Source organism: Ursus americanus, chromosome 29, assembly GCF_024610735.1.
Source record: "Ursus americanus isolate L20-20 chromosome 29, mUrsAme1.1.p, whole genome shotgun sequence".
In the NCBI taxonomy this organism is placed as follows: Eukaryota; Metazoa; Chordata; class Mammalia; order Carnivora; family Ursidae; genus Ursus; species Ursus americanus.
In genome coordinates this window covers 1,822,516-1,846,527 of record NC_142155.1, presented here as the reverse complement: position 1 = coordinate 1,846,527, position 24,012 = coordinate 1,822,516, and the positions used below count along the sequence as shown (strand labels likewise).

The following is a 24,012-nucleotide window of genomic DNA, read 5'->3' as shown; positions in this document are numbered from 1 at the left end:
TTTGATCTCTCTGCTTTGAGGGCCAGGACCCAGTTTTTGTCCTTGTTACGGGTGCATCTTGCCCCAGCCCGGCCACCCCGTAGCAGTTCAGTAGATGTGGAATCAGCGAGCCTCCCTCTGCAGGCGGCCCCCACCTGTGCTAAGGAGCAGAATGAGAGCGGGAGAAAGGACGAGGTCAGCACGCTGGTAGGACAGAGGTGGGCGAGAGTCGGAAACTCTTGGAAAATAGAGCCAACTAGCCTCTGGACGGACGGAAACTGACGCTCTCCCCCTGGCGGCGGCACAGGACGCGCGTAGGGACCCCGCAGCCCAGCCTCGGTGTGGGCGCCTGCGGGAGCCTGAAGTTGGAGGGAGCCCGCACTTCGGGCGCTGGCTCCAGTCCGGTCTGCCCTGTGCGGGATACGACCCAGGAAGCGAGACCCCAACAGACACGGTTTGGGATGGGGTTGGGGAGCAGCCTGGGTTCTTCTACATGGCTGGGGTCTAGACAGAGAGCTGGGGTAGTGAGACCAATGAACAACTCGCACACACTCCCATCACCCTTCCTCCCCAACTTTCAAGTCTCTTCTTGAGATAGTGTGCGAGGGATGCACACTATCACGGGGACACACCTCTCTCGTGGATCGACGCATGAATCTTTCCTAGTGCATCGTTCTCTCACTCTGGGGACGGCGGTGCTGGGGGGAAAGGTGGTGGCCCGTCCGCTCCGCACGTCCGAGGAACCCCCCTCCTTCAGCCCAGCGCGGCGTCCGGGTTCCCTCCTCCTCCCTCCTTCCCTGCCTCTCCGCGAGCCCACCTCCTTTCCTCCTTCGCCTCCCCCCTGCGTCCGCCCGGCGTCATCGCCCCCTTTCCCCTCCCATCTGCCGGCCCGCGCACCGCTCGGCTCCGGCCTCCTCCGCAGTCCCCGCCACGAGCTGCTGGTGGTGCCGGTGGGTCCGCGAGGCTCGTGGCAGCAGCCCCCGGCCGCCCGGCCCGCGCTCTGACCGCCTCTGGGGGCCTTTGATTCGAGCTGGGCAGCATCCCGAGCACCGAACAAGCTTCGCAGGTAAGGACGGAGCCCCCCCCCCCCCCCGACAGGGCAAAACCCAAGAACTGGACGTTTCCCTGAGAAAGGCAGACCCACCCGAGGAAAGCTTCTCTGAAGGGCTCCAAAGAGAGAGCTCAAACGTAGCACTTTAAGTCCTCAAAGAAACTACTCTTCCAATAGGGAACTCTGTGCGCCGCGTCCGCACAGTTGAATATTAACAGTAACAGTGTTTGCATTGGACTCTAAATGGAATTCTTTCTACTTAAGCAGTACGAGAGGAGACCCTCTTCATTTTTATGATTATTAACAGATGCCATTGAAAAAGGTGTAAAACCATTCTTGGAAAGTCTACTCTGGTTGAAAGCCTCTCTGGCAGGGTCACTATGAAAGCCAGGAATCGCTCTCTGACTTTGTCATCAACTTGGCTGCACAGGTCAGCAAAAGGAGTGGTGAAAAACATTTTTAAAATGAGAAGGTGAAATGAAATGGAAAAGTCTTGTACTTGCTTTAAAATACAAATAAGGGGGGCTACATAGCCCAAGCAAGATTGGCAAAATATTGGTAATTGTTGAAGCTGGGTGATGGGCATACGGAGTTATATTTTTTTTCCTCTTTCTTTCTACTTTTCCCTCTACTTTTGTGTAGTTGGGAAATTTGCCATAATAAAACAGTTTTTGAAAAGTTGTAGAAACACTCCCACTGGCTTCCTTTGGCCTTTTCACACGGTCACTGATTTGAAAAGAAGCTGCTTGTCCTATGTGAGTATCCCCCCCCCTTATTAATCCTTCTCACTTCTAAAATTCTCATTTTATCCCAGTACATTTGTCTCTACGAGGATTATAAAAGTCATATAATCCTGGAGAATTATGCTTAGAATCTGTTTTATAATTTAGAAGAGAGAATGTTAAAGTTCCAGCCAAATAAGACATTTAGGCTTGAAAGTAGTGGCCAAGTAGATGGACTTTTATTTTTACTAGGAGATATTACAGGAGCCCCTTCAGTGTGAGAGGAGGTTGAGCATGGATACTCTGACCACTTTTCTTGCAGACAACTGAGAAACCTGTACACTCTGGAGAATCTTCTTCGTGTTTTTAAGTGTGAGATTGTTTAGCTTAGTGCTTGGCACACGGGATGTGCTCATTATAGGTTAAAATAAACAATTGCTAATGTGAGTTAATTTTCCCTATCAAGTCAGTTATTTATCTTTCTCTGCCCAGCGCTCAAATATCCAAGGCCAGCATATTGCATTTTAACAGTAGGATCAGACTCGGAATTCCGGAGGCCGAAGGCACCTCAGCTGGGGTTGTTAACTCTGCAGATGAGAAATCTGAGATGAGAGGCTGGGAAACAGCAAAGCCAAATCAGTGGTATAAAAGTTATTTTATAGCTTTGCTTAACTCCCATCCCCCCCCCCGCCCCCAAAGCTTCAAATAGGTTAAACTGATGCAGGATTAGCCAACAACATTGTGATCCTAAAACACTTGAAAGCCTGCAGAGCAGCAAAGCTCATACATTTACATACAACCTTTGCTCTGAAAGGCCAGCTTGCAAGAGAAAGACTAAGTCAGCAGCCCTACCCTACGTGCTTCCTATCTCCCTCTATGAGAGCTAGCAGAGGGTTCCCTGCGGGCTCCCTTCGTGCCATTCACCCCAAAGTTGATTTACACACAGCATATCCATTACATCAATTGAAATGTCCATGTCCTGGAAAAATAGCTAAAAAACAAAGGGGGTTTTATTTTTTATTGTGATGAGAAACAGAAGTTGTGCGTTACTGTAAAATCATCAACTGTGTAACTTTACCATCTTCCTACCCTCGAGTACTGCCAAAATTTTAAAGCAGACATTACTTTGTCTCCATTCCTAAAAGTAAACTTGAAAATAGTGCTATGGTATGGTATTTTGAATAGAAATTGGCACATTGTCAATGAACTTTCTTGCCATTTCTTTTCAGCATTGAGTCAGTGGAGAGCTTATCCTTTGGTAATGGATTATATAAAGTATTTGATAAACATATGTGAAATAGTTGGCAAGTTGAAGATTTTTCTTTGTGTTGAGATGACTTGCAGCACATTTTCGGGGACTATTTAGCAGTGCTGCAGGTCAGAGTGGAAGTGGGCTGGCACTACAATGGTTTTTGGAAAACCCACCTGCCAGAAAATTGTCTGGCTGTAGATAGCATCATCAGCCTTCAGTTCATCAGGATACGCTCTGCAGCCTGCAGATGGGTTTTCTAAATGTGATAAATTCCATATGTGACAACCATTTAGTATATTATTAGCCAGTTGGACTTTGTCCCCCTGCTGAATCCTACATGCTTTTAAAATAAATTCTGTATCATAGCTGAGTGAATGTAAACAATTTAAATGCAGGACTTTAGATTTGCCATCAGCAGGCTAGCGCTGCCATCTAGTGGTGGCGATACGAACAGCAGGAAAGTTCCTACCCCGGGGACCAGCAATTAAGCTCCTTGAGGATCACTCAAGACTAAGTTAGGTGTTTTCTCATTTGTGGTTTAGCCTGAGACTTTAGAGCTGAGAGGTATCTTAAAAGTGTTCTGCTCCAGCTCGGCAGGTTGGGAGGATTATCAAAGAGGTTCTTAAACAAGGAAAGAAACTTGGAAATGGTGCACAACATAGTAATCACTTAGTATGCGTTTGTCGAATAAACAAATTTATCTACCCTGTTGCAGTTCTCGTCTCTCTCTAGCAGTATAGCTCCACGGCCACCAAAACACGTTAACACGATCTTCTATTTTTAGTTTAAAAACTTCATGACTGTATGCTTTTCTTTAAAATGAAAATATTCATTTATGTCTAAGTCTCTGAACCAAACTTTGTTTTCCACTTTAGGTCACTCCCTACGATTCTTTCTTTCTAAACATCCAGGGCAGACAGTTGTAAAAACTAGACTCTTATCTTTATCTACTGCTGCTGTAAAAATAAAAAAATGTAGCGATTTAAAACAACACATTATCTTACAGTTCTGGAGGTCAGTGTCAGGAGGGTCCGCGGGCTTGCATTCCTTCTGGGAATCGGAGGAGAGGATTTGTTCGCCTGCCCTCTGCAGGCTCTCGAGGCTGCCCACATGGATCTCCTTCATTAAGGATCCCGGTATTACATGGGCCTCACCTGGGTAGTCCTAGCTCATGTCCTCACGTAAGAAGGCTTCACGAAATCACAGGCGCAGCCCCGCTTACCCTGGAAGGAGCATACTCATGGGTGCTGGGGAGCACGGAGGGCTTTCTCCGGGAGCCACTTTGGGGCATAGCACAATGAGGCCGTTAGAGATGCATGAGGTCCCTTCTAAATATCTTCCTATGTTTTGATTCTTGTTGTTTGATAGTAGGAGTGACTGCTGTCATTTGTGGGTGTCTGCTGTGCTCTGGGCATTGTGCTTATATACAGCATATTAGTTTGTCACAAAAATACTCTAAACTATCATTCCTGTTTAACCAATGTAGGAAATAATGTTGGGAGACGTTAAGTAACCTTCCTGAAAATCATACGTCCCTCAAAGCCCACTGACACGCCTCCCCTCACTGATGAATTACTGGTACTTTCTCATCGCGGTGATCCGCTACGCCTCTGACCTGAATGCTGTCTCCACGCGGCGCTGGCGCTCGGGTCAGTGATCGACGCTAGGCCAGGGCCTCAGGCAAGCTACACTTGCAGCACCCACGCACCCCTGCGTCTGCTCCCGGTTTGTGAGAGCGACTGTTAAAGCTTCTGCGAGTGTTCCCAACCTAACCCAGGTGATGCCGCTTCACACCTGCTTCCTCTCCCTGCTCACGCCCCTCCCCTCCTGCTTCGGCCTAAACCAGCGCTCTGTCTGCAGGGACTGGGACTCCCCGGGCCAGGCCGCTGTGCCTCCCTGCTGCGTGTCCCTCTTTCCCGGGCGGGTGGAGCTGAAAGCGGAGGACGAGCGAAGACTGCCGTGCGGGTTTCCACACGCTTGTCGCGTGTGAGTGAGGGCGGTGCCGTGGGGAGGGGCGGCTGGTGGGAAACGTGGGGGGCTAAATAAAGCGCAGGCGTGTTGTCGAAAGTGGCTATGCAGTCGTTTCTGTGTCCTAACACATGAGGCGGAAATCGGTGTTGGCCCTCCAGGGTCATTGATCTGAGCAGTCCCTGACCCACACCAGCCCTGGAAAATGTGCGTCGGGTTCATGCAAAATTATGTTCTATGGCAGCAGAGTGTCCACGTGAATTTGGACCACTACCTCACCATACAGAACAGGGGACCAGGCGCAAAGGCAGGCCTGCTAAGGCAAATCTATTACCGGTGAAGGAGAGCAGCTCGGTGCAAATTTTTTTTTTCCTTTTTTTCCCTCCAGCTTTATCGAAGTATGACTGACAAAATTATGTATATTTAAGGTGTACATCATGATATTTATATATATATACACACACATTGTATATACTTAAATACATATGTGTAGTTATATATACATACGTGTGTATATATTTATATACACATTGAGAAATGATTACAACAGCTAAGATAATTAACATATCTATCACCTCACAGAGTGCAGGTTCTTGATGGTAAGTCAGTATTCTTTCCATATACAGGAAAATTATTCATTTGAAATATTTAATATAGTGAGCAATCATCTAATCCTTCATTAGTCCGCCTGTCCTACTTAAGCTAAAAGATGCACTTCTCAGGGTAAAAAAATCCCAAAAAACAGAAGAGGTACTGAGTCTTAGAATAGAATTATGTCGTGCCTTAGTAAAATTCTATACGCTCTAGATAGACTCACTCAAAAACTTAGGTTTTTATTTCACTGTAAACCACTCCCTTGGAGTAATTATTTTGACACTGACTCTGTTTCTTTTTAGGCTGAGGGCCTGATGCAGTTCTAGAATTCCTAATGTAGATCCAGGCTATAAATAAGACACAGGAAATGCAATTCGAGTGTTCTGTGGCTGGGTAATGTTTAATCACACTTAAGTTTAATAGCTCTGAGAAAAATATATTACAAAGCCACAGATATTCACAGACATGAGTAATTAGGAAAGCATTCATTTGGGAAGTCTCTAAAATGTAGCTGTCCTTGAGCAAAAAACATAACAGAGAAAACAAAGAAAAAGGGAGCTTGAGAGTGTGTCTGAAACTATCCTGAAATAAAAATATTTGGGTGTTTAGTTTTAGAAACGTAACTGCTATAGCTTTGGCTTAAGTAATAAACTATTTTAAAGTGATATTAATTCACCCAATTCAGGTAGAATAATAATTATAAAAGAACCTATTATTGACTGCTTCCTATGCTCTGGGCTCAGAAATAATTCTCTGGATATATCATCTTACTTAGTCCACACAGTTACAATCTGAGGTACAGATTACTATTCTCCCCACTTTGCAGATGAGGACACTCAAACCGAATTTAACAAATTGCCCAAATTCATGTGCCTGAGAAGTGGTAAAGATGAGACTTTGCCCGAGTGTTCCTACTCCCTGGTCAATACACGTAACCACGACGCTATTACAGATGCTCCAATATCCTCAATCCTATCAGCAATCATACCTCCAAGAAAGCATCAGCAAACAAACAAACAGTCATAGTAAATTATCTCTTGTAGTTTCGTGTGGTCATTTCTATTAACATAGACCAAGTACAGAGGTGGATTAATGGCTGCTGCATTGGTAAGAATTCATCTACAAATCCTGAGTCTTGCTTCTTCCCTAGTTCCCTTCCCCTCCACTTGTCTCCATGAGCCAACCCATAATCGACTGTGTGTACGCTGACTCATGGTGGAGACCGATGACTGCAACCTCACTTTTGTTAACCAAAATTGGAATATGAAGCCCCAAATTCAAGGCATCTGGAAAGTGACAGTGAAGGTCACAATTACATGGAAAACAGGAAAAAGGAGGAGGATGAGGGAAGACATGGGACATGAAAGCTTTCCAAATGTTAAGGCTGCCCCGCCAATTGTGACTGTGTCTCTTCAGATCAATGAGTTGGTGCTTTTTGGATGATGGGCGCGTGTAGATGTGTCCCCTGAACCGCCGGTTGCTCTCTCAGTAAGAGCTATCATTTACCTTACACTGACAGTTCACCACAAGGCAAACTTAGATTTTCCAAAAGCAAGTGTCCTTAAACATTTGTCCAGTTTTAAATTACAGGCCAAATTAGGCTAACTAAATTCATGTCCTCTTATTACTGGGATCCTGAGGTCATATTATAAGGCTCTGCCCTTCCCATGCCCAAGGATAGATGTGGGCATAGCTTTTATTCCTGTGGCACACTGCGACAGAGCTCCTCCCTCAAAGGGCACCAGACGGGCCTGGCAGACCCATGCTCGCGCGTAATTTGTAACATCAGATGTTGGAAGCATTGCCCGCAAGCCTACTGAATTTTTTTAATTAAGGTATGGTGGACATACAGTGTTACATGAGTTTCAGGCGTGTAACAGTGATTTGGCAATTCTGTTGGTTATGCTGTGCTGGCCGTGGTGAAGCTACCATGGGTTGCCGTACGACACTCTTGTAATTCCATTGACTCTATTCCCTCAGCTGTACCTTTTATTCCCATGACTTACTCCATAACTGGGAGTCTGTAGCTCCCACTCCCCTTCACCCATTTTGCTCATTCTCCACCCTGCCTCCCAGCCTACTGAGTTTGAATCTTTTTGGATGTATTATTAACTTAGTTATGTAAAAGCATGTTTTTTCTTTATTAATGGCTGAATCATTTGATAGCAGTTGCTAACACAGTAAAAGAGCAAAGTTTAGAATAAATTTGTTTTGTACACAAAGATGAAGCAGAGGTCATTTGGAACTTGGTTGAACAATCATCCCTGGATGAACTGTCTTCTGCAGTGTGGCTCACAATGCTGCCCCAGGGCCTTTACTGCTGCCGTGGTTCTCAAACCGTACTGAGCATCTGCAGCCCCTGGAAGGCTGGTTAAAACATGGATAGCTGGGAACCTCACCTCCCGTCCAACCCCCCGCCCCTATTATGGAGAGTTTGGAAAGTAGCTCTGGGTTGGGCCCTGAGAATTAGCATTTTTAACAAGATCCCAGGTGATACTGTCACTGTGGATCTAGGACTGTAATCTGGACATCCCTTGATGTGACAGTTTATTTTGCCATACACAGGTGTTGAATGTTATTAATAAACTAATAACATTCTTCTGAGTTGTTCATGTTTCATTTAGAGTCTAAAGGCAGGAAAAAACCCTAATGTCCCAGCTCAAAGCAGGCAGGAAGAGTTCCCCCTTCCTCACACCTTTTCATTCTATGCAGGCCTTCCACTGATTGGATGAGGCCCACCCACATTCAGGAGGGAAGTCTGCTTTACGCAGTCTCCCAATTCAAATGCTACTCCTCCAGGAACGCCTTCACAGATGCACCCAGAATACTGTCTGGCCAGATATCTGGGTGCCCTGCAGCCTCGCCAGCTTGATGCATAAAATTAACCATCACATGGGGCTTTCTTCCAAGTCTGCCTAGAGAGTTATGGCACAGGGCACATGTTTTTCTTGGTAAAGAGTAGTGGAACCTCTATATTTGAGATTCATGTTCCAGTTCAATGGTTTGTGTAGCAAAAGATCGTCTTGTCCGTTACCATTTAATACTTGCATTCTGCCTTTCTTTACTTAACTAGCTTTAGTTGTAAGGCTAAATTAAGTAGCAGTGAAAAAAAATAAAACCTAACTGGGGAAACAGTATCACCGTACCATAATTTAGATGTCCTTTGTTTTGCCTAGGAATGCCTTTCACACATTTATTACTCCATGGATCATGAGTATCAAGTGTTAAAATGTACAGAATGAATCTTTGTGTTTCTCAGCATGGATATTTGGCTGACTTTTAGTCTTTGGGGTGCGTGTGTGTGTGTGTGTGTGTTTAAGGATTTATTCGAGAGAGAAAGACCGCATGCATGTGTGCAAGTGGAGGCAGGGGCAGAGAAAGAGGGAGAGGGAGAGAAAGACTCCCCACCGAGCGGTGAGCCCATTGCAGAGCTTGATCCCAGGCCTCCGAGATCACAACCCTAGCCGAAATGAAGAGCTGGTCACCCAACCCTGACTGAGCCACCCAGGGGCCCTTCTTTCGGTGTATTCTTCTTCTTCTTCTTTCTTCTTCTTCCTTCTTCTCCTTCTTCTTCTTTTCTTCTCCTTCTTCTTCCTCTTCTTCTTCCTCTCCTCCTCCTCTTTCTTCTCCTCCTCCTCCTCCTTCTTCTTCTCCTTCTTCTTCTTCTTCCTCCTCTTCCTCTTCTTCCTCTTCCTCTTCTTCCTCTCCTCCTCCTTCTCCTCCTCCTCCTCCTTCTTCTTCTTAATATTTTATTTATTTGAGAGAGAGCATGAGCAGAGGAAACGGGGCAGAGAGAGAGGGAGAAGCAGGCTCCCCAGCTCCATCCCAGGACCTTGAAATCATGACCTGAACCAAAGACAGATGCTTAACCAACTGAGGCAACCAAGCACCCTCTTTGGTGTATTCTTATATTAGTTCACAATGGACAGCTGTTGTCATAAAGGACTAGATGAAAATAATCAATTTTTAAACATTTTGTTGCCCACACACAAAAAAATTTTCTTGATTGAAATTTTGCTACGAATCAAGTAGATAGCATCAAAAACACACACACATATTTTAAAGGATAATCTATTTTGCTCTGTTGTTAGGCTAAGAGACAGCAAATAACTCTCTGATACTAGCTTTTTTTTTTTTTTAGACAAAGACATACTTTTTCCTCTTGGGAAGTGCCCACTAAAACATGATTTCAAGGCCTCAGTAGAGTTACTAAGTTGTTAGCCTTTCCCGCTCCAATTCAATTAAATATAATTGATGAAATAGTCATTGTGAAATTTGCATTGGAGATAACAAAAGAAAATACTAACTGGCTCAACAAAATCACTACCAATATAATTACTGCTTTGTATAAAGTGACATTTGCCATAGTAATGATTAGAAAATATTGTGACATGAGTGTGGATGTTTTTCTTTATTGATTTTTTTGATGATATCCATCACTCTGTACAGAAGAATGTCCTGTCTCCAAAGTAAAACAAATTACAAGCTATTTAGCAAACAAGACAGTCTAATATTAACCAGAATCACCATGGCTCTGCATGCAAGTATGAGCAGATAAAAAATGGAAACTGTAAAACTTCTGTGTAATTTTGCTGATGCAAATCATGGTAAAGATTATTCTAAATTTGCTTAATATGTTCAAATATGTGATGATACAAATTATGTCAGGTTTCAATGAATATATCGTGTTAAACAATAAAGTTCACGTACTATATATTTTTGTTTTATCAAAAGAATGCCATTAGTGTGTTAACAAACTTCTCTACTTGAATATGGGCCAAATGAACTCTGTTGTGTCAAGAGATGCCCATATTCGGGCGCCTGAGTGGCTCAGTCGGTTAAGTGTCTGCCTTCCCCTCAGGTCATGATCTCGGGGTCCTGGGATCGAGTCCTGCATCGGGCTCCCTGCTCATCGGGGTGTGCTCTCCCTCTGCCCCTCACCTGGCTTGTGCTCTCTCTCTCCCATTCTCTCTAATAAAATCTTTTTAAAAAGAGAGAGAGATGCCATATTCAACTCTGCCTCAGAGACATCGATTGCTTTTCATGACAGTGCACAGAATCTTACCCTGGGTTGTGGGTCATTCCTAACATTTCTCATTAGCTTTTTTTCCATGCCAACCCCCCCCCCAACAAAACCCAAACAAAAGACCAACCTTCTCAGAAAGCATCTTGAGTAAAGGCATTGTAGGAATAATCTAACCTTGACTTGTCCCAGCTTTCTATAAAATGAATAGCATATGCTAAGCCTTGATATTGTAACTATTAGTTTAAAATGACTTGGAGCACAGCTCACAAACAATAGTGACCTGGTAGTTCGAAACTGCTGCTCTAAGGAATGCTACCACTGTCCCCTACCTACCTACCTACACAAAGCAAAAATGCAAACATCAATGCTATGAAGTAGATTTACATACCAGTGAGCCTAGAGAAGCAGGAAAAGAGGGCAAGAAGATGGAAACAATACAAGGGGTATTACATAATTTCTCGAACACTGGCAACTTAAACAATATTTAACAAAAGCACTGCTCTTAGATGATGAGACTGATGATGAAAGGGACTGTACTGAATCATGATCATGTTCTCCCAAGTGGCAAGTTCAGGACCACAGCCTTCAGTTCTTACAACTGATTTTAATCTGCAGTCAAGTTCTACCATGAGGCATTTCTGTATGTTGCTTTGCTTAGATGGTAGTTCCAAGCACAACTTGGTTTCAAGAAAAGTGCATGGTACATCGCACCATCAGTCAGCTTGGTATGCAAACCATGGTTTAAGGAAATTCACTGTATTATAATGAACCATTTTCTGAGTTCTGTGCTAGGGATTTATGCTCTAGAGATGAGGAATTTGTGATCCCTGCTCTTGAAGAGCTAAGTGTAGGGGGAAATGCCAGACATCTGCTGCCATTTCATTTTTAAATCACCTGGAAATAAGGTTGTAGGAGACCTAGGAAGGGAGAGTGGCTCAGGCAAAAGGGGACTCCGGTTCACCACCCCATCTTACCCTCCCATGTGTTGGGCTGTCTGGGGAGGTAGAGGTGGAGATGGCAGGTGGGGGTGGGGGAAGGTGGGTTAGGGCTGGTGGAAGGAAGATTGGGTGAAATATAGTTTACTAATTTTGCAAGTCTTTGTGTGCCTACTTAGGGTGTTTATCTAATCTCAGTAAAATCTAAGTACAGTGCAAATAAGGACTCCTATTTGTGGTGACAGTACATTAAGAACTCAAGGCCTAAATGAAATGGATAAGTAACATATTTAAAAAGAGAACATTATTAAAGCTTCTCTTTCTTTTTACATTTTTAAGGACAAAAGAGAAGAACGAAATGGAAAATATGCTATTTTGTTGGATATTTTTCATCCTTGGGTGGACCCTCATTGATGGATCTGAAATGGAACAGGATTTTATGTGGCACTTGAGAAAAATACCCCGGCTGGTCAGTGAAAGGACTTTCCCTCTCACCAGTCCCACCTTTGAGGCAGACGCTAAGATGGTGCTCAGTACAGTGTGTGGCATCGAATGCCAGAAACAACTCCCAGCTCCCAGCCTTTCTGATCTGGAAGATTCTCTTTCCTATGAGACTGTCTTTGAGAATGGCACCCGAACCTTGACCAGAGTGAAAGTTCAAGACGTGATCCTGGAGCCCACTCACAATATCAGCATGAAAGGAGCATCTGTTAGGAGGAAGAGACAGGTGTATGGCACGGACAGCCGATTCAGCATCCTGGACAAAAAGTTCTTAACCAATTTCCCTTTCAACACAGCTGTGAAGCTCTCCACGGGCTGCAGCGGTATTCTCGTTTCCCCCAGCCACGTTCTAACAGCTGCCCACTGTGTGCACGATGGAAAGGACTACATCAAAGGGAGTAAGAAGCTAAGGGTAGGGTTGTTGAAGATGAGAAATAAGGGCAGTGGCAAGAAACGGAGGGGTTCTAAGAGGAGCAGGAGAGAAGCCACTGTTGGTGATCAGCAAGAAAGTACCAAAGACAATCTGGAGAGAGCCAAGGCTCGAAGAAGAGGAAAGGAATCTGGTCGGGGTCGGAGAGTCACTGAGGGGAGGCCCTCCTTCCAGTGGACCCGGGTCAAGAATACGCACATTCCCAAAGGCTGGGCTAGAGGAGGGAAGGCGGACGCTGCCCTGGATTATGACTACGCTCTTCTGGAGTTGAAGCGTGCTCACAAAAAGAAATACATGGAACTGGGGATCAGTCCAACCATCAAGAAGTTGCCTGGGGGAATGATCCACTTCTCAGGATTTGATCACGATAGGGCCGATCAGTTAGTCTACCGGTTTTGTAGCGTGTCCGACGAATCCAATGATCTCCTCTATCAATACTGCGACGCGGAGTCCGGCTCCACTGGTTCTGGAGTCTATCTGCGTCTGAAAGAGCCAGACAAAAAGAACTGGAAGCGCAAAATCATTGCAGTCTATTCAGGCCACCAGTGGGTGGATGTCCACGGAGTGCAGAAGGACTACAACGTGGCGGTGCGCATCACCCCCCTTAAGTACGCCCAGATCTGCCTCTGGATTCACGGAGAGCACGCCAACTGCACCTACGGCTGACAAAGACCTGCAACGAGGCGCTGGATTATCCGAATCGCAGAGCGCACCAGTTAGGGTCATTGCAGCAAGATCACTTCCTAGGTTATGCCTGGACTTGGACCCTAGCAGTAGCATTTCAATATTTTTATAAATTTACTTCCCAAATGAGGAGCTTTTCATACATTTAAAAAATACTTAGGTACAAATAACTGAAACTAGATGGGCACCTCATTGTCAAGTATATATTCTTCTTTACATGGTGATAAATATCATTTGTGGGAAGTCTCTTGTTTCTTTCTGCCTTCTTAAGATCAGACACTCTTTAAAATTTCAAACTGGTACTAAAAATAATATGTGATTTTTCTTAATGGACTTATTCTCAGGGTCCTACTCTGTCAAGAATCTAATAGGGTGCTGGTGGCACAGTAATGTGAAACTGCAGAGAGAGATACAGTAACAAGGTTAGAGTCCGGGTAGAGACAATAATTTACAACAGCTTGTATTACTTGGAGATGGACCCATTCAGCTCATGCCCTCCGTGTTTATATAGTGTTTTCTGCTGGGTCTGAGAAACTTTGGTTTAGTCATTGCTGTGTTTTTTGTTTTTTTTTTAAGAGTTGCAAGATACAGCAAGCTTTATAAACAAAGCTAGCAACTATCTTACTGCTTTAAAAAATATCAACTGAAATGTGTATTATTTAAAAATGGGAGAAATACTTTGTTCTATGAAATGTATCTAGTTTAAAAATAGGGAAGCTGAGATATTTTAAGATCTCAAGTTTTTATTTAACTAATGTTCAAAATGTGGACTTTTCATGAAGGCAGAGGGAGGACAGTTCACAAGTTATAAATGGGCACGTTTTGAAAGCCTCATCATTTAATGCTAGTCTTCTTTGTATGAGGTGTTACAAGTTTTAGGACCAGGAATTTTAGTCTTTTTCAAGACAGAGCCATTTTTCCCTTGATAGATTTCAGCTTTCTTAATAGGGCCATATACATATTATTTTGGCGATTTCTCTGACTAGTGGTTTTAGATAAGTCCCTAAAAATGAATATAATTTACACACACAATTTTTAAAAGAAGGTTCTGATCCTTTTCATCATGGGCCAAGGCTAATATACTCGCTCAGGCCCCAGCAGACAGAAACCAGTGGCTGCCTTCAGGCAAAACACAGAGTCATTAATCACATTTTTCTTGAATGAACAGATATTCGTTGAATGATTGTAAAAGTGGGTTCGTTCAGGCCATTATGTCTAAAGGGTTTTAGTGATTTGCAATTGAGTGCACCATGAAATTCAGGAATTGCAAGCCTAATTTCTGGTCTGCTATTTTTGGCAGTTTCTAGGGCACACATTCTTTTTCTCATGACTCACCTAAATCACTGATTCTGCTAGAGTTCAAATTTATTTTACTTGTTATTTTTTTAAGAGAATGGGGAGTTATGCCCTTGATTAGTATGCAAAAGAATATTTGATTAGGTTATGGTAAAAGGTGATTTGTAAAGCTTGTCCAAAATAGCTGGAATTCAATACAAGTATACATTCTTTTATAGTGTGAATCTGTTTAAAAATCATTCAATAAACATTAAAAAAATAAATCAATCATAACTCTTACTATATCTGCATATACATTTTATATACAGGGTTTCAGCAAATATTAAATTAACTGTGTCGTTTACTAAAAAAATGATTTTATTTAATTCTAACCGCATTTCACTAAGCAGCGTTTTATCATTGGTGCTTGCTAGTGGGATAGGTCTATTGACTCAAAAGTTTCGATCAAATCTTTTTTGGGGAAACATCTATATGATCTGAAAGGGTTTTGACATGAATTTTGCACACTTACATGCTTGCAGACATATACACACAATCTTCATCTTAGATTCTTAGAAAATAATTCTTGGGATTTGTGTAAGTTCAAAATAACATAGGGTGCTTGGTGTCAAAAGTCTGGAGCTTAAGCTTAAATTCTGAATACAAATGATGTCCTTAAAATTGTACTTTTCAAAAATATAAAATTTAGCCTATTTTATTTGCAGGGGTTTATTTTATTCTGTCATTCTCTTTTCTTTTCCAACTGAATTATGAATCTTACAGGACCTACTTAGGACCACTAAAGTATACTACATTACTCAGAAAGTTTCACTTCACATACTTTTCCTGTTACGCTTACCAGATTTGAAATAGAAATCGACTTCACGCAGCTGAAGAAATACACTCAGGCACAATATGATGTCTATTGCGTGCAAAGGACGGTAGTGACTTACTGCCTGAAGAAACTTATCAGTGATTTGAATTCAAATAACTACAGTATTTACAAAACAACTGAACTTTAAAATTTTGTGATTTTTTTCTTTACCTCAATAATGAATTTCATTTTATTTATTTTTCTTGCTGAAATAGGTAAGTACATGGGCAGAAGAGACAACATTTTTTGTCTTTTTTGATGTGCTTATTTAAATCCCAAATGTTCTTTTTGAAAAAAGATTTAAATGCATATATGACCAAGATCAGAGTTCCAAACAAATCATTACCCTTTTTATTTGTAGATCAAAGAATACTTTGAAATTCGTTTTTCATAGAAAGAATCTCAGGATTAGAAGAGACCATAAAGATCATTTAGCTTAACTCCAAAATTTAGATTTTAACTTCTCTCCATCACATTCAAGTGGTTTTCCAGTAATAAAAACTTCACCACTTAAATATTAGTTAGTTAGTAAAATAAATCAGGAATATAACTTACTGTTTTAGTTTAAATTATTAGTTCAGTTTGTTACATTCTGCAAAAATGACATTGTTTATCTTGAATATTATCCCAATCTCCATGTTTCAATTACTCATAATTCTTTGGCCTTCTTCGAGCCAGTTGGGTATTTATTCTTATCTAAAATGAACTGTGATCCTTAATTAAGAATATTGGGGTAAGACAATTGAACCAAGCACTGAGCATTACAAAGATGTGATCTCTAGCTGGAAATAGTCTGGAAATAGGATCATATATTCTTTTATGTGGTGTCACTATAACAAATATATTTTGGCTACTGATTTTAAAGATTACCTGCCAAGGCTTAAAATACAGTTTTATATTTAGTAAACATCTCCAATTAATTAATGGAAGAATATTTCTAATAAATGGATTTTTTCCCCCAGCTAGAATTGTTCTTTCTTTAATGCCCTAATCATAAGGCTCAAAGATACTAAGGAGATTTGGTCTAATTGATTGTGAAATCATCTTCTCATCAGGTGAGGTCAGTATATGGGTGGACTCATGACTCTTTATTGATTCACTATTTAACCGAAGGGAAAAAAAACCCTCTTAGATGGTTTTCTTTTCTACTTATAAATCAAGCCTAGGGAGGGAAATTCCTCGTCTACTTTTTTCTGGGTTTTATAACTGGCAGTTTGATTCAGTTAGTTCAACTGTCTAGAGCACGGTGGCCAATTTAGCTTGTAACCCGAATCTAGGCTATTTGCTTTACCTCCAGGTAAGGTGTTGTCTTAGTTTGGGCTGCCGTAAGAAAATACTGTAGATGGGGGGGGGGGGGGGCTTCGACAACCGAAATTTTGCTGGGTACCATCTTGCTGTGACCTCTTCTTTGTGACATTCAGAGAGAATGTAAACGAGCTCTTGGGTGTCTCTTCTTATAAGGTGATAATCCCATTATAAGGGCACCACCTTCATGACCTCATCTAATTCCAATTACCTTGCTAAGACCCCATTTCCAAATAGCATTACATTTGGGATATGAATGTGGGGGGGAGCACTATCACTCCACAACAGGTGTCCATTCAAAAGCCAGAAGCCTAACCTTGTGCCAGGCCCAGGAAACCTCACAAACACGGCAGCCAGCAGAGGAACAAGGCAAAGCCTGGGAATGGCAGCTCGAGGCAACCAAGCTCTTTCTCACCACTTTCATCATCGTTACCTCAAGTGCTTGTACCTGGCACAAAGGACATGTCCAATACATGCTACGAAACATCACCAAATATACCTCAAGGCTTCCTCTTTCAGGGCACTACTAATTCTGTGCTACACGACAAGGCTCCAAAATGCTAGAGGGATGGTCTTAGTTGTATATTGCGCTAAAGCTACAGCTACATATTTAAATAATGGTAGCATTTCTTTGTAATGAAGTTTGTCATGGGAACACTGCGGCACGGCACTCAAGGAATCAGATATTTGCCATATTCCCTCCTGACTCGTGTGCGTTTCCCATAAAAGTGCCTACACACTGACAGGAGCCAGGCCCACATTGTACACCCTCGTCCTCACCATCTGCCATGGAAACGTTTAATCAGATACCTCTGCCTCAAAATTTGCCCCTAAAATCTTTTTGCTTTAGTAGTACTTAAAATTTTCCAGTAACATGTTCACATCCATTTACTTTCATCAGGCACTGGGGACAAGCAGGCTACTTGGCATCTCTACTTCAGTCTACACTGCAGTCCCTGTGAGCATACGATCCACGACCGCATTCCATGTGGTGTTACCACACTGCGGCTGCCACACTTACAGCTGTGTTCGTAGACGTTTCATTAACACCGAAACTCGCATTTATGCCATTGGAATCCCGTACATATCGACTCATAAGCTGAAAAAGCGTGTACACTTCCACCCGTGCAGCACAGATAAAGGGATCACTGCGGAAACTGCTCCCACAACCGAATGCAGAGCTCGGAAGCGTCCTCCAGGCTCGTGCTCAGCCTGGTGAGCACGCATTTCCTCACTCTTCTATATACTTTACTTTTATTTTCATCAGCAATTTGTAATATGCCATGCAACTAACATCTGTTATCTAGAATTTCCTTTGTGGGTTAATTTCAAGTGTCCAAAATATCACGAAAAATATGAGGCCCAAATATGAAGTTACTTTTGCTCTAGAAATAATTTTAATAAATTTGGTGATCTGATTTGTCAAATTACTGTTAGAAGGCCGCTCGCTACCAAGGCAAGTCTACCGTAGTCCCAAGAAGTGACAGCCTGACAGAAAAGGAGGATGCAGGAAACCACTAAAGGACTTTTTAAAAAGGTATAAAGACTACAAAATTATAGCCATTTGAGGCTATCATTTTGGTACAGTTAGTTACATGAACCACACTGGCTTGCGGAGGCATACCAATATATGTCATATTTATAATGATGTAATTACATGATCAATATTACATTTAGTTATGTTCAGCATGAGTTTTGGAAGGCATTACATCATAGAAAACTTTTTATCCAAAAAGCTTAACTTTTTTTTTTCTAGAGAGAGAGAATGAGTGTGTGTGAACGTGAGTGGGGGTATGGAGAAGGGCGGAGGGGAGAGAGAGAGGGAATCTTAAGCAGCCTCCACACCCAGTGCTTGGCAGGGGCTCAGTCTCATTAGTCTGAGATCATGACCTGAGCCAAATCAAGACTCGGATGCTTAACTGACTGAGGCACCCAGATGCCCCATTAACACAGTTTTTAAAAAGTCTTGTTTAAAAGAAAAGAAACATCAGCGGTCTACATAGTTGACTTGTTTTTATACTGAAACAAAATTCTAATCTCAAAAGTCAAGAAAAATATTTTTTCTAAATATATTATCGAACCCCCAACATCCTTCATGGTGAAAATATCTGTGCATTGTGAATGCTAATGTGCTGTTGCAAGTTTCAGCTGCACCCAACGTATGCCTACACTTAGCACTACAGCATAGAGATACAGCAACTCTGGTGCGATGGAAAACATTCAGCACATGCAATAAAATACCGTTAATTGTCTCACCACACTAGATTGCCTTGTATAAAGTAACTGTTCAGCAAACCTAATATGCCGAGAGTTACAGTTAGTATTAGAAGATTATAGAAATCACCTGATATAATTGAAAGAAAGAAAGACTGGCATTTCCTACGAGCAGAGGCCAACAATCCTATCTCCTGAAGAACAGGGAGTTTGTGTGTAGTGCACGTGCTGGGGGATTAGGGCAATGTACTGGTGCTCTCTGAAACTAGTACTCCCTGCCCCCCACCCCCATTATGTTACTCCCAAGCTTCCAGCTGACTGGGGTTTAGCTAACAACATAATGTTTTTCTAAAAACTGCCCATCAAGGAGCTTATAAACTAGATAAGCAATTCAGGGATTTTCTAAAAGTAATCCTTACAGTACTGAGGCTTCTGGATGGTAAGGAGAAGTCCCTTTGGGCCCCAAGCACCTTCCCCCTACCAGCCCTTCTCCTCCCATTAATTGGCAGGAGGCAAGACTTTGCAATTTTGCTTTACTTAAACTATTTTTTTTTTAAGATTTTATTTATTAATTTGACAGAGAGAGACAGCCAGCGAGAGAGGGAACACAAGCAGGGGGAATGGGAGAGGAAGAAGCAGGCTCCCAGCAGAGGAGCCTGATGTGGGGCTCGATCCCAGAACACTGGGATCACGCCCTGAGCCGAAGGCAGACGCTTAAGGACTGCGCCACCCAGGCGCCCCTGCTTTACTTAAACTATTGCTAATGACTCAGATACCAGATCACAAAACAACATAAATCTCAGGGTGTAGGAGAAAAGAATGTACTAGTATATAGTAGAAAGATCTGGGAGGACACGTGACATTTTCCTCCCTCAAAACCACTTTAAATGGATCAGTTGTTAGAAAAACTTGCAGCTAAACATCTTAGATACAGCTTCAAGTTTTTCAAAAATTTTTCTTTGTGATACCTACAAACACACTGTTTTTTTCTTTTAAAAATCACTGTGGGCTTGATGCCAAGATTCTATTGCCAAACAAAAGTACCACCTTATCAAGCAATTGCCTAAAAATAAAAGCATGTTGTTTTTGAGACAGGACCTGAATTTAGTATTTTGCCACTGCTCTTAGAACATTTACTTTAAAAGACTTTCTTTGTGGCCTAGGAAACTAAGTGACACTATCGTACCCACCAAATGGGCAGCTGTGCCTCTTCATGTAGACTGCTACGTGACTGATGTGGCTCCACGGAAGGACGTCCTGGGCGAGTCATAGGCCCACAGATGGCAGCATCTCTCTCCTGCGCAAACCCCCAAATTAAAGCTTGGGTTTTGGTGGAAACCACTGTATCATAATGCAATATGGACCACCTTTTTTATGACTAGTAACTAAACGTCTCAATTTTTAGACTAGATGAAACAAAATACTCTTTTGTGGCTTTCCTATTTTGAAGTCTTCAGAAAATTTCTCTTTTCTAAAATTCTCTGGAATCATCTATAACTTTTAAGTAGAGCTACTCACTGTGATTCCATTGGATCTCTGGGTTTTCCGTGGTTCCCTTAGCCTAGTGGTTTCCAAGTTTGGCTGCTCGTCGGAACGGCCTAGGGAATTATTAGGGAATTATTTTAGAAAGCCTGTTTCCAGGGCCTCCCCGAGAACTACCCTGGAATCCCCTAGAGTGAGGCCCAGAGATCTATATTTGATGAAGCTCTCCAAGTACCGACGATGACCATCCAGGTGTGAGAACCACTGTCATAACGTGTTTCCACCTTCCACAGCTCTCCCTCTGTGCACGGTGATGATGTTTGTCCTTTTTTCCAGGTTAAAAGTTTTCTCAGCTTCACCTGCAAACTTTATACGTGTTCTTGTAAGCTACCTCGAGGACTCTGGTAATGAAAGTGGTGGTGAACTATCATATACATAGATAGTATTCTTTTCAGTATTTTTATAAAGTGGAAGTACGTTTTGGCAATAACATTGTTATAATACTGTTTTATGATGGTAAGAAATGAGCCAAATTTACAAAACTCTTGAAAATATGTGATCATTTTACCATCTGTGGCAACAACCAATTTTACATATTTCCTGAAAATTAGATACCTACATATTTTTTATTTATAATCCACTTCACAATGTAGGTTAGATCAATTTAATATAATTGAACAAACTTTTACTGAGTCCAATCTTAGACACATAGGATAGAGAGTGAAGTCCTAGATTCTACCCTTCCTCAAAGAATTCATAACATACTAAGGAAGTCAGACATACATTTTAAAAAATATGTGGAAAGGTGTAGTATAAGGTGCTGAAGGAACACATTTGAGAAGTATTGACTCTCTCAGGGTGGGCAGATATGATACAAGAAAGGTTTCTCAGAGAAGGTGACACCTAGGTTGGGTTTTGAAGGATAAGCTGAAGTTTGCCAACCTATGAGTGGGGAACCTGGGGGAGAGGAGGGCTTCCAAGTGAGGGGGAACAGCCTGTGCAAAACAATGAAGTGGTGTGTTTGGGCTACAGGGAGTATTCAAGGATTGTTGCTATAGGAGATTAGCACCTCCTACTGGTGAGGAATGGCAAGAAATGAGGTTGCCAAGCTAGACTTCGAGCCTTAAAAAGATTTCTGAACTTTGAATGCAACGTTAGAGTTTTGACTTTACCCTTTAGTTGACCAGGAATTGATGTAGGTTTTTAAGCTAGAGAAATGTGATCAGATAGGTATTTTGGGAAGGAAACCTGGCAGTACCCTTTAGGCTGGATTCAGGTGGGTTTGGGTGGAGATTAGACTAGAGGCAAAGAGCCCAGTGAAAAGGCTGCTGGAGCTGCTGTGCTAAGGAGATGGTAGTGGGAATGGCAGGAAAGGGCAAGTTGGGAGACATTCTGAGAGCAGAATGCTCAGTATATTCAGTAGCCCACTGAATGCAGGAGAGAATTGAGGGTGTCATGTCACCCAGATGGGAGTCTTGGGAGACTTGGTAGATGGTGAGACCACTAATCAAGAGAGAAAAACTAGACTTGAAGAAAATGATTAATGATTCACTTTTACACATGTATGTTTAACATTTGTGTAGACTATTTATCCATAAGGTTGATAACATCCATACACAAAGAATGCAATGCGAAGAGTTACATAATAAACATATGTGTTTTTTTTAGTGAACTAAACCTTAATTAACACATAACCACCCAGTAAGTCATTCAATTATATTTTATTCTGAACCCAATCACATAGCAACCACACCTTTGTCTCTGTTCTAAAAACTAGATGCTCCTTTTAATTTAGCTTTGAAGCCATAATTTGTTTGTTTTTTCCCTGAGAAGGAATAGGTGTTCTAAAAATCTGGCCCTAAGCTTACATCTGAAATATTGCATACATGGTCACAACTCCATTTCCTGTTTTCAGTAGAGTGCCAAATCCATGTGGTCCAAAATAGCAGAGAGTTTAAAAAACAATTCCAAATTTCCCTGGGATATACTTATAAGTCTTTTTAAGCTGTAAAGTTTACTTCCTGTTTAGGTTTTACAAAGACAATTATAAATTATAAAATTAGCTGACTTACCCCAGGGATGTTCTCTACTCTGAGAGAGAGAAACGAACCATGGGATGTTTGGGTGTGGGGAGATGAATCTTGCACTCAAGATTGGGTTAACAGTGGAGGACACCATCAGGAAAAGATGATGGTCTCCCCCTGGACTGGCTGGGAAGGGACCCTTCTAGGTCCTGACCCTTCTGGGTGCCGCTGTCTGCAGGCCTGGCTTGTTTCAGGCTACAGTCTCTGGCAGCAATAGGCCTTTATTCAAAAGTATCTCGCCCTCGCAGCCCTGAGAGCTACCACCTGCACATGTTGTGTTCCTTCTGGTTATATTTAACTTCGACAGTATCTCCCATCCCCAATCATCACTAAATATTTCTTACAGCTTTTTTTTTTTAAATCACTGTCAAATTGTATTTATTAAACTTCTTGATCTCTAGGTAGAAAGACTTCATTCTATTATAAAGCATTTATCATGTCAGCATCTTCCATTTATGTTCTTAAAAAGTATCATTAGGTATTGGAATCTCTAAGAAGGAGTCTCTAGGAAACTGAGTCGAACTCTGGTGGGTGTTGTGCCCTGCTTGGACACCCTTTCCCAGCTGACACACTCATCCCTCAGCTCTGTGTTGAACTATGAGTTGATTTTTTTTTTTTTTTGGAGAGAGAGAGACAAAGTGTGTGAAGGGGGCGGGGGGGCCACAGAGGAGAGAGAAATCTCAAGCCGACTCACCGCGTAGTGTGGAGCCCCGTGCAGGGCTCGTTCTCACGACCCTGAGATCATGACCTGAGCTGAAATCAAGAATCGGATGCTCAACCGACGGAGCCACCCAAGTGGCCCTTAATATTTTTATTTTTAAATGAATTAAAGACATTGGAAAGTTTCTCAATATTAATTTCTAACGTAGTAAGCACTGACTGACATAACCCATATCAACGAAAGCGTTTCGAGGGCCTCAGTAAGAAGTACAAAGGTGCAGTGCCACCAAGGAGTCTGGAGCCCTTGTCTGCAGTCAGGTGCAGAGCACCCATCACAGAGGCTGGCACAGAACTCCTTCGCGTCTCGGAAGCGTCTGAACATACAGACGTGGGCGAGCTCGGCGCGGACGCAGCGCGCAGCCCGGGGCTGAGCTGCAGCTCGTGACCGTGGCGCCAGATCGCGCCCAGCTCCCGCCCTTTCCTCTCGCAGCGGCAGCTGGGTCACGTGTGCAGCAGGCGAGAGCAAGGCTACGAGAAACGGAACTTTTCTTGAAGCGCAAGAGGATTAACAGTCAACTACCACAAGACCCGCTGCCCTGGAAAGAGACACCCGCGTGGCTTCTCAACGAAGATGACGCCGACTGTTATTTCGAGCCGGTGCTCCCGCACGAGGGACCCCGTGCCCCTCGTGCTGCGGGACGGGCCCCTTTTCCACCAGCAGCATCTGGGGCTATATTATGAAAGATGGCTCCCAAGAGGCAGAAGGAGGCCCTCACACAATTGATCTTTCTGTGACTTTCCATTTCTCCTTTTATGTGTACTCCTTTCCTCCTCCTGCAAACCCCTCTCTGAAAATGTCGGTCTTTTTTTAAGTACAACAAATAACATACGAGAGAACAAAGGAGACGCTCTAATACGGAGAGAACCACTTGCGACCATTATACCAAATAAAAAGTGCCTCAAAATCTCCGAGTTT

The 24,012-nt window shown here is 42.6% G+C and overlaps 1 protein-coding gene across 1 annotated transcript; it reads left to right on the top strand.

Moving 5' to 3' along the window:
• The first annotated feature begins 601 nt into the window (after positions 1 to 601).
• On the top strand, positions 602 to 16,225 carry PRSS35 (serine protease 35). Its single transcript, XM_045804475.2, has 2 exons — positions 602 to 1,045; positions 11,867 to 16,225. The coding sequence occupies exon 2, from the start codon at positions 11,886 to 11,888 to the stop codon at positions 13,122 to 13,124; it is 1,239 nt and encodes a 412-aa protein (XP_045660431.2). The 5' UTR covers positions 602 to 1,045; positions 11,867 to 11,885; the 3' UTR covers positions 13,125 to 16,225.
• Positions 16,226 to 24,012: the final 7,787 nt, after the last annotated feature.